This window comes from Mizuhopecten yessoensis, unplaced genomic scaffold (assembly GCF_002113885.1).
Source record: "Mizuhopecten yessoensis strain PY_sf001 unplaced genomic scaffold, ASM211388v2 scaffold213, whole genome shotgun sequence".
NCBI lineage: Eukaryota > Metazoa > Mollusca > Bivalvia > Pectinida > Pectinidae > Mizuhopecten > Mizuhopecten yessoensis.
The window spans coordinates 331,505-348,975 of record NW_018403434.1 but is presented as its reverse complement, the minus strand read 5'-3'; the positions used below and the strand labels follow the sequence as shown (position 1 = coordinate 348,975).

General features: G+C 35.1%; 1 protein-coding gene across 2 annotated transcripts in view; it reads right to left on the bottom strand.

The window, feature by feature from the left end:
• Positions 1 to 15,833, bottom strand: part of LOC110465861 (ras-related protein Rab6) — a 35,234-nt gene extending 19,401 nt beyond the window's left edge. For both annotated transcript variants that reach the window (XM_021522017.1, XM_021522103.1), the window contains exons 1-7: positions 15,625 to 15,833; positions 11,651 to 11,709; positions 6,714 to 6,767; positions 5,551 to 5,656; positions 4,545 to 4,656; positions 3,292 to 3,385; positions 2,194 to 2,257 (exon numbers count right to left, since the gene is read on the bottom strand). In XM_021522017.1, the coding sequence (XP_021377692.1) occupies positions 2,194 to 2,257; positions 3,292 to 3,385; positions 4,545 to 4,656; positions 5,551 to 5,656; positions 6,714 to 6,767; positions 11,651 to 11,709; positions 15,625 to 15,694 (559 nt within the window). In that variant the 5' untranslated portion in view covers positions 15,695 to 15,833. The remainder of the gene's footprint in view (positions 1 to 2,193; positions 2,258 to 3,291; positions 3,386 to 4,544; positions 4,657 to 5,550; positions 5,657 to 6,713; positions 6,768 to 11,650; positions 11,710 to 15,624) is intronic.
• Positions 15,834 to 17,471: the final 1,638 nt, after the last annotated feature.

The following is a 17,471-nucleotide window of genomic DNA, read 5'->3' as shown; positions in this document are numbered from 1 at the left end:
TGAAAACTACTGGCTTGTCATCATCCTTGTGTAACCGTTTAATTCATTATAAAATTAATTAAAACGTAATAAAATTAAAAAAGATAATTTGATATATTTTGTATTTAATGTTTCTACTGTTAAATTGGTATGATCAAAACAATGGATCATATATTAACAGGCCTATAGCTTTATAGAGGAAGCTGAAATAGTTGTACTAAGGAAAGCAGAGTCATGTTAATATCATATGCAAAGTGAGACAATTAGTACTAAAAGTTATTCAGCAAAAATGCAAATGAATACATTATAGCAAAAAGCATAACAGGCAAGGTGAAGTGATAGCAGTATAAGTAAAATAGGACTGTAGCAAGGCAAAGCATGCATGTATATATGATTAATAAAGTTCAAATCAAATAATAGAGAAAAATGCAAACAATCAACCTTGAGCTATCTAAGGGAAATTATTTTGTTTTTAATACTATTGCCAAAAGCATTGAATTAGTATCCATAAATAGCTAGATATCGGATTTTTTTTTCTCGTGTAGGTATTTAGTGTGTGTTAACCTAAATCAAAATTCTCTAGAATATCAATGTAGGCATTATTTTTGTTCATTTTGATTTTTAATATTCAAATATTTACAAAAATATTAAAACCAATCAAAGGCCAAGAGTGAGTATTACAAACAAGTAGTTGTTTTAGATTATTAAGAAACTATTCTTGCTCTGTATCTTATTTTGAAGAAATTACCATTCTTTCTTTAACCCTTTCACCCCTATGTCACTTTAGTAGACTCTACCATAGCATTGATCAGGATGAGTCCATTTTGGTCTACAGTGGTGAAAGGGTTAAATCAACCAAAACTTTAAATCAACAAAAACAGAACATGATCTTCAACAATTATAACAAAATTGTCATTAAATCAATGATATGTTATCTTTGAATGCTACCTCTTTCGATTGCTATAATACATGTGCTATGACAACATGTTGTGTAGGATATCCAGACATATAAACAGTATACAGAGACCACACAAGCCTACTACAAGCTTTCTACCACCTACCTTTGAGTTAACTCCCTTGTCCATCCAAAGCTATTACATCAAGCTGGTTAGATTACCGTCACTATCAGCTTTACTGGCTTCAGTGCCTAGTCACACTGCACTTACAAACACTACTTATTTCTTATCTGGTTACATATTTTACAAACACTACTTATTTCTTTTCTGGTTACATTTTATATAATAATTGGTCTAGGCCAAACTTTTTGTCATAACGTTTAGTCTGAGGACAAGTTTATAAACCCACTTATTTATAAGAAATCAAGTATCTCTAAACCAAGATTATTATAATATTTATATGGCAAAAAGAACAAATTTTCTACAAAAAGGTTTTTCTGATCATTATGGTGGGACAACACATCTATGGTCTCATTGGTTACGGTCACCTATAAAACTTCTAGTCAATATATATTATGGTTATCTAGGTACTTAAAGTAATCGTTTGGTTTGTTTGTGTTTAACATCCTATTAACAGCTATGGTCATTTAAGGACGTGCCCTTAAGGAAGACTCCCTAATAAACATAACCCTGGACCATAGTACAGATGTTGTACAGTTAGATAAAGCTAAGATCAGGTTTATTTTTCACCTGATAAACTTAACCCTGAATCACAATACAGATGCTGTACAGTTAAAATAAGGTCAGGATTAGGTTTATCTGACTCCCTAATAAACATAACTCTAGACCACAGTCCAGATGTTGTACAGTTAGATAAAGCTAAGATCAGGTTTATTTGTCACCTGATAAACTTAACCCTGGACCATAGTACAGATGTTGTACAGTTATAATCAGGTTTACCTTTCTCCTGATAAACATAACCCTGGACCACAGTACAGATGGTGTGTACAGTTATAATATAAAGTTAAGATCAGGTTAACCTTTCTCCTGATAACTTAACCCTGGACAATTGTACAGATGTTGTACAGTTAGATAAAGTTAAGATCAGGTTAACCTTTCTCCTGATAAACTTATCCCTGGACCACAGTACAAAAAATAAACAGTTAGATAAAGATTGGATTTACCGGTCTCCTGATAAACTTAACCCTGGACCATAGTACAGATGTTGTACAGTTCTAATATAAAGTTAAGATCAGGTTTACCTGTCTCCTGATAAACTTCACTGGACCACAGTACAGATCACATACACAAAGGATACTTTCTCCCTTTTTTGGTTCTGTTGTTTCCATTCCTGGTAGAGCTGCAGCTACTCGTCGGAATAACTAAGAAAACAAAATATTAACCAATTGTAAATACTGACAGGGATTATCATCACTGTTGTGCTACCTAATAGTGTTTGGTTACATCATAAATTCCATGTTTATATTTTTCTTCTGGTACATGTAAAATGTAATTATATTCTTGATTCTATGAATACATTTTACATCATTAAAATTATGTGTGTTTAGAGAAATTAGTTCCATACATAGCTTGTTCTTTGATGGCAAATGACAGAAATTGTACTACATTGTTTTACTTAAGCTCAAAAAACAAAAGACCATATTTTTCTGTATGTTTTCCACTTGAGTTACCTCCCTTACAATCCCAACCTATTTTAGCTGCATGGGTGAAATTGTGAATCATGTGAATTATATTTGATCTGTAATGATTGATATTAACAAGTATTAATTGATAATTTGTACAAATAAAATGAAAGGTCAAAATGACTTTGTTAAAACACAGACCTTGTAAATGTGTATATTTGGTCTTATTTACATTATTTGTAATATATATAATGTTAATAGATGAATTTAAAATTCAGCAGTCACAAATTGGTAACCAGTCATCCATTTCAACCAGATACTCAAGTAGATCTTTAACCTTGGGATTTACATGTCACATAAGGACATTCTTCGACTTAAACTTCGGGAAATTCTACACAACTTACAATACACATAGGAATGAAGATTTTCACAACATTTTCAAAATATTTATGTAATTTTCAAGTATACCTGTATTAAATGAAAAAAAATCAACAGTATGTCTACTTCATTGATAAGTGTGAAACAAATACCAATCTCATATAAATGACAGTGATTACAGGCCAAATACATTACAGTATTAATCAGTAAAACCAGTCTTCCATGTAATGTTGTAGGAACTGAACAGGGATTCTTTCTTTGTATTTTTTTCAGTGTTACCTGAACTGGATATCATGAATAACCTGTTTATCTCATAAAGGAATTTACCAGTCAGATATCTCTGTGACATCAACAGTTTCTAAAGTACACTAGTTCTCCTATATTTATAGACTCACCTGTTTAACATTGTAGCCGGCCTTGGCACTTGTTTCTATAAACATTACATTTAATTCCTTTGCCTTCCTTTCTCCATCTTCTGTTGTCACTTGTCTGGAGAATATAAACAATGATTGTCATTCTGGTAAAACTCATCACCAGTTAGTGGTTGTTATCGTTTCAACAAATTTGTTGCAGTATTTAAAATTTGAACAATATAGAAAAGACATTGACCCTAAAATTGTGCAAAACATTTAGGTTTGACAGAAAGAATTTTTAGTTTCCACAATTTTTCATCTAAAAATAATTTGATTTGGTTGGTTACAAGCATGTCCAAATCTTGAGTTTAAATTTTAGCTACAAAATGTACAATGAAACAGGTTTATATAAGTCCTGGCATGAAGTAGTGAGGGGTATATAGTGTTTTCTTGCATACTAGAGATATCCGCATTTCCGGCGGTGCTGGAAAATTCAAATGAGAAATGTTTGGACAGTTTCGACTTTACTAGAAGCTGTTTTTATGAGTTTTAGGTAATAAGCAAGAAATAGAATCCATCCCTGATGTGAGGTATGGATAAGGTTATTCAAACCTTCGGGATAACATATTGAGCAAAAGAAGCCTTGGGTTTCCTGCTCAATATTTTATCCCTTGGGTTTGAATAACCTTATCCATACCTCTCATCAGGGATGGATTCTATTGATCACAGTCAGTACAGCAGCTAGATGTAACCTCACATGCTTATCAACTTAAATGAGAACAGTATGCTGATTCATGGAACTTTAATGAGAACAGTATGTTGATTCATTGAACTTTAATGACAACAGTATGTTGATTCATTGAACTTTAATGAGAACAGTATGCTGATTCATTGAACTTTAATGAGCACAGTATGTTGATTCATTGAACACCATTTTATAAATGATCTGACCTCATCTTAGTTCAATCATACATGTTTAAGTCTGTTATGGACAAAGTATTGTACATGTAGCAAGGGTCACACAACTTCACATGTTTATATACATCTCTATGTGTACAGCATGCTGCACAACAATTTTGTATCCTTGACCTGTGACCTTGGCAGGAATAAAATTTGTACATTTGGTCATATAAATCATTTTGTTGCATTACTAAACTGATTGTTTCATAGTTTGGGTACGTTTGATCTGGTTAATATTTTGCATATAATTATACTACTCCAGCTTTGGTGTTCAGATGTGACATGGGACATCTGCATCTTAGATAAATTTCTATTTGTACATGTGTCCTACTCACCTCTTGTCCGATAGGTCGGTTTTGTTTCCTACTAACATAATTATAACATCACTGCCCCGCTCTGTCCGCACATCATCTATCCACTTAGATGTTTGTTGAAAAGAATTGGCATCTGAAAGAGGTGGTTAATACTGTTATTCAGAAAAAATAAAATCTCAACAGCACGGTACTGTATACAATTTAATTCTGATACTTGATACTTATTTTTTTGTGTGTCAACACGTGTACACATATGAATACACAGCACCAAAGTGTTCAATGTCTCATTTTCATCTACGTACAATGTAGCACAACTTTACCTTTGAAAGAAGCCTTTTGAACTCATTCACCCTTGAAATTTCATAATGAACTATTTCAACATAAGAATTGGAAGAGTTCAAATGTGTCTTCAGGGGTGAATGAGTTAAACGGGGAAAAAACAATGCATTTTCTAATTTTAAATTAGAAATTAAATAAAAATGCTGCTTCACTACAATCAATCTCTACCCAGAGTTGTCCTTCCTTACACTCACTAACACTTCTGTCAACTGAAAAAAATAGTCTGCATTATAATTAGCCTCTGATCATGTGAAGTCAAACCATACAATATGGTAAGTTCACCAGAATGTCACTTTTTCTGTCATATATATTACAATGCTTTGACCTGTTTGCTTTTTAAAACCAAAAGCTGGTTCATATTTCTTTACAATTTTGCCAATATAATCTCTTCCTGTCATCATGAATGCAACATGTGCTAACAATGTGGTTTTGTTGATGTGGGGTACGTAGATAGATTCCAAGATGTATAACACAATGATGCACTCAAATGTTGTCACAGTGACATGTTTGGGAGAATCCAAGTTTTTTAATCAGTGAATTATGTAAAACACTGCTGCAAAGAATAAAAGCATTAGCTAAAGTAAATGTTCACATCTTTGCCGAGATCCTTGGCATTCAGCAGTTGACAAAAGTGTACGTGAGTGTAAGGAAGGACAACTCTGGGTAGAGATTGCACTGTTATACATACTTGTTATATCATAGACTACAACAGCTACCGAGGAGTCCCTAATGTAACTTGGTATTAAACTTCGGAACCTCTCCTGTCCTGCTGTATCCCATAACTGTAGTCTGATCTGAAATTATAGCACAAACATTAGGTTTCTTTAAAGGGACATCAAGGTAAAGCATGCATTTTTTTCTATATCTTTTTCCCAAATTCTGCATAAAAATAACAATGATTTATTTTATCTCCTCATTGAAAATGACCGCCGGATTTTACTGCCATAAAATTATATTCATGAAAATGTATAATAACTAACAGAGCATGGTATTCCTCAAGCAATTGACCACCATTTTAAATGTACATTTTATTGTTTCATTTCTGATAGAGCATGTATATAATACACAATTTCATTGTAAACAACATGGCATGCCGTGAGAGGTGTCAGCGAGTGAAAACAGTTCTGCATTAGCTACCAGGCAAAGAGTTGTATTATGGTTCAAAGATACTGCAAGGAAAACGTTAGGGAAGCATTATTGCTGATGGGAAGTATCATAAAGTGCCTGAGCAATTAGAACACTACATGTTTTCTTCTAGGTACAATAGTCAGTTAAAGGAAGTTGAAAAAAAAGCCAGTGCTGCCATTTTGGCGCTCACAGCTAACATTCAACAATTCTAGCACTGCCCAATGCAACCACGTACTCATTTACAGCTGAGTAGACTGGAACAAGCGGAGTAAAGTATCTTGCTCAAGGAAACAACACAGTGCTGTGCCGTGACTCGAACCAGCAACCCTTCGGTCATGAGTCTGGCGTCCTACCACTAGATTACCGTGTCTCCACAACACATTTAAAAGAATTTATATGGCTAATACATTTGTCTTTGGAACACCAAATGCAATGAGGTTATTTTGTTATGTAAATGTACATGTATTGGATAGAATTACCATGTATTTCCACACAGTTGATGAGAATAAGTACTACTATTGTTGTAATGCTATATTACAGACTTCAACAGTCTAACCTAATGTTCTGTTGTTAAACAGTACGGTGTATACCAAACATTACCTTATAGTATTTCCCTGTCCAGTAAATTGGTATGGTTTCATATTAATTACTCTATTCTTCAAAAAGATATCTAACAGGAATACTTCAACAAAAATATTTGTTCGTTGTACTTGGTATACCTACTGTTCTATCTTCTAGGTACATGGTTTTTGACAGGAAATCTATTCCAATGGTCGCCTGAAAAGAGAATTAAAAATCTGGATAAATGTACATGTAAATGTATACAAAAAGAATGATCAAGACAAAAAATGTTACATGCATCCATATATAACCAACACAATAACATAAGCTTGTTTAAGATGTTTATTTTAACGAGCACACAACACAGTACATGTACTTGTATCACATTGGGTGTAATATAAACACACATCCCCATAATATCTAGCTGTTTTATAAACAAGAAAAAAAAAGTGGGATCCAACGTTAACATAATGTATAAAAGTGATAGGGTTCCTCAACGTAGGGGGATCCACAGTGATTTATTAGAGATCCTTACCAATAAAACATTTAAGGATCCTAACACCACAAGAATAGTTTTGTTGCTCTCTTTCACATCTACATGCTTTGACTACTACGGATGGCTGCATAACAGTAAAATTTGGAAGATGTGAAATAAACAATAAACTTGTGGTGTTGAAAATATTAATAATACACATTTGATATAGCGCCCTATCTAGCTATCATAATCCACTCTAAAGCGCTTTACGATACATAGATATACAATTAATACAACTAGCATATTATACATTAATCAATACGATTTTGAGGAATTTGCAGGAGCTGCCTTATCAGGCGCTTACTATTAGTCCTATGCCACCTGGCTAATATCTCCCCTTGTGTGTATGCCTGCGTGTGTGCTGGAGGTGTAATGTGTTCTGTTTGTAGTGGCCATGGGACCGTGCTTCCAACAGCATCATTTATAGTAGCACCTCACTTGAATGCTAAAACACAGATACTGCAACATCCACCCCCAGACCAATGTATACTCCATGCCACCTGTGTTGTTGGAGTTGTGTGGGCAGGAGAAAAATAATTTCTCTGAATACCCATGTGTATGAATCTGTTTATATTTTATATGTCCTGATAATATAAACCTACATCACCAAATGTTTTAAAAATTATTAAAAGAGACTGTCAAATTCACTAACCCCCCCCAAAGTGAATGTACCGGTACACAAATACAGTCACTGCCAGTAGAGTGTCAATGCAATTAAAGTCACTTCTTGAATATTTAACTAATTTGAGTCATGGACTATTCACTTAACTAAACATTAAAAGAGTGAAGAATTCCAATTCCTTAGCATAAAATAATTTTTGTATATATTTTTTTCAGTCAATATTTAATTAATTTGAGTCATTGATGGACTGTTCACTTAACTTAACATTATAAGAGTGAAGAATTCCACAGTATGAAATAATTTTTGTATATTTTTGTTCAGTCAATATTTTAATTACGTAGTCTTAAGTCCCAAAAATCACTGTTATCTCATGCAACTACAAGATCACATGATCCATTTGTTTTTACGGTATTCAGAATTTCTATTGTACATGAACGAGTAAATGCAGTATTATATTCAAGAACTGCATGTCAGTTGTACGCTACATAGTATACAGGGGGTATGTGGCCGTACAGTCTATAGCTAGTTTGAGATGAATCAATAAATGTTGCCATCTACCACGCATATTTGAGTGCAGTCAGTTCATCTTTACATCATAGTGCGAGACAATAGATTTGTACAAGTATAAAAGATGCTGATATCAATCCCATATGTAACATATAAATCAAGAGTAACTATCAAGTGGGTATACTGTACTGAAGCTACGGACAATATCCATGTACTTATATGCTTATTGTATTCATAAACTGGCAGAATTCAGAAAAAAATAGATTTTTGCTTGTCACCATACCCTATCAAACAAATGTTTATATTGATATTTTCCTAGCTAGCTATAGCAATAAGAGCAGTGCATTGGACCAATTGTTGTTACTGACAACAACTAGCACAATGGACAAAGTACCGCTGACCAAAATCATGTGCACGTAGATCTAAACAAAAGGCTTTAGTCTTGTAGGGTTTCACCGCTCTTTGTTAGTGATTTCTGTTTGATACTCGGTTGTTAATGCAGTAATGGACACATCAATAATTGATCATGATGTAGAAATATATAGCATCAGTTTCAGCAATTATTTTTTTTCTCTGATCATGATGTAGAAATATATAGCTTCAGTTTCAGCAATTATTTTTTTTCTCTGATCATGATGTAGAAATATATAGCATCAGTTTCAGCAAAAAAAAATTCTCTCTCACAAAATTACATTTGAAAATATGGAATGTCAAACTGTTCCAATTTTTAGTTTCTCTACAAAAATGTATACATTACTGAGTGATTTTTCCAATGACCAACCAGTTCATTTGAAAAATACTGAACCTAGAAGACATTACATGATGGATATAGACATGTACACAGTACAGCCGGTGCTGCCATTTCGGCACTCACAGCTAGCTTTCTACATTTCTAGCACTGCCCAACCACGTACTCATATATACAGCTGTGAGAAGACTGGAACAAGCGGAGTAAAGTATCTTGCTCAAAGACACAACACAGTGCCATGCCGTGACTCGAACCCACAACCCTTCGGTCATGAGCCCGGCGTCCTACCACTAGACTACCCTGCCTCCCTATTCAGGCTTTGTTTATCTCTGGTACCAAGGATGTTTCATAGAAAACCTGGTGCATATCAATTCGGGTAGATATTTTTTTATCACCAAATTGAATCATTATAGTTTCCTTACATCGCATTTAGTAATGATACAACAAAATGTCAAAGAAAAGACACATTGGAAATAAGATAAAAGAGGACAATGAAAATTGGTGATAAAATGGAGCCACAGAAATCGGTGATTAAGGAAATATCAATCGTGCCTCATTCGAAATCTGTATACAAAGAACAAACGTTCCTGTTTTCTTTTTATCTACAACATAAAGACTTAAACTTTTCTGATTGCCTTTGAACATTTATGCAAAGTCATAATGTTCTTTGAACAAAGACATGAAATGTTTGATTGAGCAAAATAAAATTGTATAGAGCACTTCACATAGAATCTCTATATAGCTACTGAGGCAATCAAACTGCGTTTTAGGGTACAACCAGATATGATCATGTGCTTCTGTAACCATGACTCCAGAATCTGCAACAAGCTTATATTAAGCAGGAACTCTACTTTGTAAGAGCAGCCATGATTTGGGTAGATGTTTATTTCTCACACTTACTTCAAAACATCCAGAGTAACTCACTAGTCAATGTTCATAGCAAAAATAATAAGATTTTATTTTAAAGCAGATCTATCATGTGAATGTTGTCCTTGGGACAAAACATTAGTTACAGACAAATTGTCCTTCTCAACCTCAAAATCTGCCAAAACCCTAACACCAAAGCCTGGTAACAACCAACTGGGCAGTTTTGTGCTATTAAGCTGTTGCTGGACCAGCTGTTATGAAATTTGTCAAAATACAAAATTGAAAATATATTGTTTACATTCATTTGTGTGATCAATATAATTCACAAAAAATATTAAATAAATCTGTTTTTTTCTTCATTTCAAGTTTGCTCAGCCTTTAAAGTTGTTACAGTATGATGTGTATATGTGCTAGCATCTGTGCTGCGTTACTCTAATATCTGACCCCCCCCCCCCCCCCCCCCAAATTGTCTAATTAGAGACACAGAACCTATGATCTTTTTGAGAGGTCATGCACATGCTTGACAAGAGGTCATGCTGGTAAAGAGCTGTCATGCTGGTCAAGACCTCGCCTGGAATCTCATTTGTAATCTGTAAAGTGGACTAAAATACAGCTACAGGCAAAATACCAGTGTTTTGATTCAAAAGAATCTATTAAAAGATTTAAATATGTGACACATGTGACCTTGAAAATCATACAAGGACATTAATATATAAGTTGAACAGACTTTATAGCCTTTCATTCATGTACCAGCATGCTTCTGGCCAAATATCATTTACCTGGATCTTTAGATTATTCAGAAGTTTTTTTAAAGATTTGGATGGAGGTCATTCATTTCAACAAGCTTGGTAATCCTTCATCCCAGCATGTTACTGGCCAAATATCATCACCCTATGCCTCTTGGTTGTTCAGGAGAAGTCTTTTAAAAGATTTTGACTCCTGTGACCTTGAATATAAGTCAAGGTCATGCATTCAACAAACTTGGTAATCATTTATTCCAGCAAATCACAGGCCATATATCATCACCCTAGGTCTCCTGGTTATTCAGAAGAAATTGTTTAAAGGTTTTAAACATACTTGACCCAAGTGACCTGGACTATAAGTCAAGGTCTTGAACAAACTTGGTAGCCCTTTATCCCAGCATGTTACTGGCCAAATTTCTACACACTAGACTACTTGGTTATTCAGAAGAAGTTGTTTTGAAGATTTGAAACAACTTGGTAGCCCTTTATCCCAGCATGTTACTGGCCAAATATCATCACCCTAGGCCTCTTGGTTATTCAGAAGAATTTGTTAAAACATTTTAACATATTCGACCCCTGTGACCTTGAAAATGGATGCATGAAGGTCATTCATTTGAACAAACTTAGTAGCCCTTCATCCCAGCATGCTACTTGCCAAATATCATCATCCTAGGCCTTTTGGTTACAAAGAAGAAATTGTTTAAAGTAAAACGTTGACGCCGGACAGACGGACGCCACATCATGGCATAAGCTCACTAGTACTTGGCCCTTTGGGCCTGCAGGTGAGCTAAAAATTATGTGTGTTACCTACAGTTGCAGATGACTTTCTCACAGATGGGGAGTAATACTAATATTGCTGATTTGCATATAATTTTCACCTCATACATTTGGTCAAGTTAATAACTATTTGTCATAATTTGGTCTCAGTTTTGCACCCACATCTATACATTCATTATATAAAGTTTGATTTATTGATTATTATGCAAGTGCACCAATATGCTGAAGACAACTCGTACACAACACATTTGCTTCATTTACAGCATTAGCAGTATTGATTATATGAACATGAAATTTTACCTGATACGTGTTGTCAAAACTGTCATACATAAAACGTGTGATCAACGATGTCTTTCCAACTGAAATAAAAAAAACACAAGATCAGAATACATTAACATATATGGACATTGGTATACTTCAATATTAAATGTAAATGAAGGTGATCACTAGACCAGGGCTAGACAAGTTAATTAAACGACCATGGCCTGGGGAATATCAACTCAATCTCTACCCTATACTGCACAGAACATAAAATTAAGTAAATGGACCTGTACACTATTTAAATCCTTTTATTGTTGATTGTTAATGTAAATATCAAAACTCTGTTTTACTATAGGTAAACATGTTAGTACTGTTTGTTTGTATGGGGTTTGATGTCCTCCCAACAGCCTATAGGTCCCACACCAAGATGTGTACCCAGGGAGGAAGGATATCCTCTTCATGCATGGTCACAGTATACTGAACACTGTAGACTTTAAATTTCCTGCAGTAAGTAGAATAGCGGGAAATATCTGCCCTGTAGGTATGTGGCACTTTTTGTATAGGTTGAGAAGCACATGCAGTTTATAGCCGACCAATGAGATTGTTTCGGAAGCGTGGTGGGGTTAGTTTGTTAGGCATTCTAGCTTTTTGTCAGCTCAGGACCGGACTGTTTAAATTCAGCGTAATTCATTGTAATATAAGGGAAATAATATCTTGTATAGGGGTAACTCCTGAATGTACAGTTGTGGGACCGTACAATGCACCAAAAATACTGTGCACACACTGTGCATACATCGACCGCACAACAGTGCGATTTAACAATTGTTCGCCCCGTTGTGAGCTTTCCTCCGCACAACTGTGCGATTTGGTACACTTTGTTGATCAATATTACGGAACGAAAACAATATGGAAGGTTCGTATGCAATAATGTACACTGTATATATTACTGTAATTTCTCATCACGATAATTAATATTATGTACAATTTTACAATGCGTGTTACACAGTGTTACAGTGACCGTTAATTAGACTGTCAAGAATGGGTTTTGCTCCTAGGTAACAGAACCGGTAAATATCAATTTGATGAGTGACCGGAGTTTTACCTGGCCTGTGCCCGACATATAGAGCTGATATGTGATACGGTATAACCGTTATGAAACATAACTGGACGTTTAGTATTTGTTATTTGCATTCGTTTTGGTCTATAAGCTCCCCTTCACCTGGTTTTCACACCTTGGCGAGTTACGTAAGTGCCCCTGCGGGGATAACTATGGTCCAGGTACAAAGTGGCTATGTTTACCTGTATTGCATAGACTATGTTGTAACTTTACATGTGGATTTAGGTTGTTTAAAACACACAGAAAACACCATTTCTAAATTTAAGAAATTATAGACAGAAAGATAAGCTTATAGATGTAGCTAGAATATAGAAACATACTAAATAATTTATTTTATGTATTTCACCGTAACCGTATATATTGCTATGACATTCCTCAATTTACACCAATGCAACCACAATCGTTATCGCACAACGTTTGCCCATCCTCCGCAAAAATGCGCGCAAGCAATGATCGTCCAATTTTTAATCGTTCGCACACAGCACATCGTGTAACGTTGTGCGATCCCACAACTGTATGACGATCATGTCTATACTCCATGTTAAGAAATCCCAGCAAGATAAACCTGAAGCATTGGGCTGGTACATCTCCTGTATCCCTAAAATGGGTTTTCAGGTTAGGTGGCAGGCTTGGTTTATTTAGATAAACAGGCTCTGAGAGGGGGAGATTGCCGAGTGTGGGTTACAAGTATGATATATATACATGCATAAACAACAGTTTGAATTAGACGCCGACTCAGTCGTTCCTAAAGACCGAGTTGCTAATTGCATATAAGGAGTTTGTTGTTTATTATACAGAGTAATAAGTATACAGAGAACTAAACAGTCATAAGTACCATCCATTTAACCCTTTCACCACTGTAGACCAAAATGGACTCACCCATATCAATACATGGCAGATGAGACTACTTAAGTTACATAGGGGTGAAAGGGTTAAAACTGTGACAAGCAGGTAGTTGTACACACCCATTTTCAGGACTTAATATGTCATCATCAGCATATCCAATCTGTTCTTTCAACAGACGAGATAATGTCTATGTAGTTGTGTTATCATTCCCCAAAATTTTGTTAATGTTTGCCAACCATTTCAGACCTTAACAAAAACATCCCCAGAACAAGAGCTGTTGGGAGATATTTGACATTTGGTGATAGATATTACACAGTGACTGTCTGTAATGGACATTATCAGACAAGGAAGAAAATGTGCAAAAAAAGAAAATTGACAACGAGTCTATGATAAGACAACTTCTGATTTATAAAATATCTCTGTAATTTCAATTTAAATTACAACATCCTTTTTTAAGAGGGGTCACACAGAATCAGCATAACAAGTTCTCATTTTTTGTGTTAAAAAAAGCTGTCAAAACAATTTCAGAAACCAGTATTTTTTGAAGATTTTTTTCAGTCATAGTGTCCATGAATCAAACAGCTGTGTCGGAGTGCATCCTGATCGAACATCACTAAAACAACCACCTCTTTCTTTTCCCGATCCCCCACCTGCAGGGGTGCAGTGTATAGTGGTCGGCTGACGGAGGAAACATCTGAATGACCATGACCCATAATATACAGGTATGCACATGCAAATGTCCAGTTAGGATGAACAACTAACTATCTTTTTTAAGTCACTTCCAGAAAGAAAGAAAAAACAGCTTCAGCTGCTCATTGTCGGATGGAGACAGAAGTTGCTGAAACAATTATGCTTTATACAGTTAATTATTGAATCACTTTTAGGTCTTGCATGTCTTGTCCGTGGGCTGTAGGTATGAGGATGGTGCTGGGCTCTATTGCTTCATGATGGTGTATATAATTTTGTAGAATAGTTTAAGTCGGTTTGTAGTCTGCATGTTTTTAGTGAGAACCAGTCTAGAGTATCTATAAAAAAAAAATGCATGCCTTTTACAGAGCTTGTTTCGTGTAATTTTTGTGCACGATAAGTATCATGCTCCTGTCTGGGTGTACTTTCTGTATCTGTCAGATTTGGTGTGTGATGCGTGGGTCCCTATAGAAGAGCAGTATTCCAGTTTAGGTCGGACTATTGCTTAATGTATGAATGTTCTTTTTATGCATTTAAAAATTATTGTGAAGCCTATAAAAGTTACTCATAATACATTTTTTCTTGTAGCAGTATTTTCCCACTGTTTTACTCAGTATCAAGTCAAATATTAAAACAAATCAACTCAGTGACCAGTTAGTTGTAAAGGTTAACAGACTGTCCTGTCGCGTTTACTGGGACTAATTGACAGTCTGACCACAGGTACTAGCCTCGTCTGTCAATACATCTATAAGATTATATTATAGGTGTATTGACAGACGAGGTTAGTACCTGTGGTCTGACAGCTGCTTTTTGCACAGCAAGGTAGCTTGTTTCAATGTCACATACCATAACAACCTTACCATTTAGTTCTCCAAAGGTAGCTAGTCTCACCGGGCGGCTCATTATAACTAAAGTTCTTGACATGCCTAAGGCCACAGAATGACCCAACTGATAGATCCCAGGTGACGAATCTGTTAACTTTATATAACCTTTTCACTCAACTGGCACACTATTTGTCCGGAAATTACCCTGGTCATTTGGCAGTTTACCATACATTATTTCTATTTACAAAACACTACTCATATTTATATAAGTTGTGATGTGAATATCTACACGTATTGAAGTACCCGTGGCCGTGACTCACAGACCGATCTGTCAATCATAACATCGGCAAAACTAGACCATTTTAGCCAGCAAAGAATTAGCATTTTAAACAGATAATAGTCTCAACGTAGACACATCAGTCACTTGACATGAAAACAAACGACATATTGATACCGATATAAATATAAAATAACAGCTAAGCTTGATTGAATGTTTTCATTTAGGCTTTCATGATTCTGACATTTCCATGTAAACTTACCACTTTGCTCCCCCAGAAAAACTAATTTGAACTTCCTCAGGGGGTTTCCAAATTCTCCAGACGAACCCATGGTCTTTTTATCTGAACAAAATCACCTCTTTAGCGAGTGAAGTATGTCTGTAAATGGAATGATTTCACCTTAAATATTTAATTATAATTATCTTGTCTATACTGACGTCGCCACGTTCGGAGCCTCCTTTCTAGTTGCGCATGCGTAAATAGACGGAAGTGTGTAATACACATCGGCAAAACGTTTGGTTTGGCATGCAAAACGCTTGTAAATGGGATGTAACTACTTGCCAAACCAACACCCGAATCGATCCCGATCAAAAATGAAAAGGTTTTTTTTTGTAATTCGAAATAAGTACTTAAGATGTACCATATTTCTTGTTCTGTTGAATATAGTTTAAAGTCAATATAGTTTGAATTTCAATTCAAATTCACAGTTTTATCACGGAACAGTTATATCAGCGACAGTATATATAGCCCACTACACATCCCTGGTTATATGTATTACATATGTAGTTCGAAATAACTTATTATGACTATCTGCTGAAAAATTGAGGTTGTTGAGATAATAATTCCGTCAATTTTTTAAGAGGAGATAGGATTTTTTTGGTATCTAAATACTCTTGATCTTGTTATTTTTTTAATACTATAATTGCTAAGTTTTTACCGACAAAAAGGAATATATATATGTATGGGGAGACTGGGCTGCCTTTTCAAAGTTCCCTTTGTATATCAAAGGAATTAGGCAGTAACAGTTTTGAGTTATAGCGGAGAAAGGTTTTAGATGTATGGTTTCAATCCATTTCATAACGCTTTTATTAAAACTGAAAAAATCACTGAAAATTAAAAAAAGGTTTCGGTGTGTTATATATACAGTAGAGTGGAATTAATGATTTTTTCTGTATAAGTCTAGTTTTTTCACCAACATAACTTCCATTTAAAAAATATTTAGTAACGTTTTGTTTTTGTTTTATTGTTTATTTTGTCGTATCAATAGCTGAGGTCATACATTGTACCAGAACGTGTTGCCATGTGTGTACATAAACCTATTCAAAGATTTACATATTATTTAAAGCAAAGATATGTTCATTTTCTGTTAATTCTCCTACATTTCAACTTATATTATCTGTTAGTCTGACATATTCTAAACCATTTAAATATCATATAGATGAACGTTTTCAAAACAATTTCAATGGTCATCATCATCATCATCATCATCATCATCATCATCATCGTATGTTTATTTCCTCCAGTCCACACCTGTCACATATGCGTGTTGTCCTCTGTGGTATACATATGACCATGGCTGTAACAAGTTTGACTGCGCTGAGATCATTTGCAGACTGGGTCATTTTTAACCATAGTTTTGTTTACACGTAAATATCCATGAGCTTCAAATTTTAAAAACGATGTTATTTACCCTAACTAGCCATTGTATATGTACTCATGTATCCTCTCGTCTGGATCTTTCTGAACTTTCTAGCTCAATTTGTTATTTTACATATATCTTCGATCGTCGTTAGCAACAGGCCCTTTCCTTTCTGGTGAGATAACTGATCTGATCGACAGCCTATATGTAAGTTTGTATCGGTTCGTCCTTTTTATAGCCATGGTCATATGAAAAGAAGTGCAAAGGGAGACAGCCCGTGCTGGTTCATGGAAAGAATAGGCCTGCTGAATATCATTGCATGATCGTTAGAGGCAACTAAAGTGCCCCCCCCCCCCCCCCCCCCCCCCCCCCCCCCCCNGGTTCTACTTTATCATCGGCTTTTAACGTCCTATTAACATTAAAGAAACCAAGAATAGACCTGATGTATCCCCCTGCATAGGTATCGTAC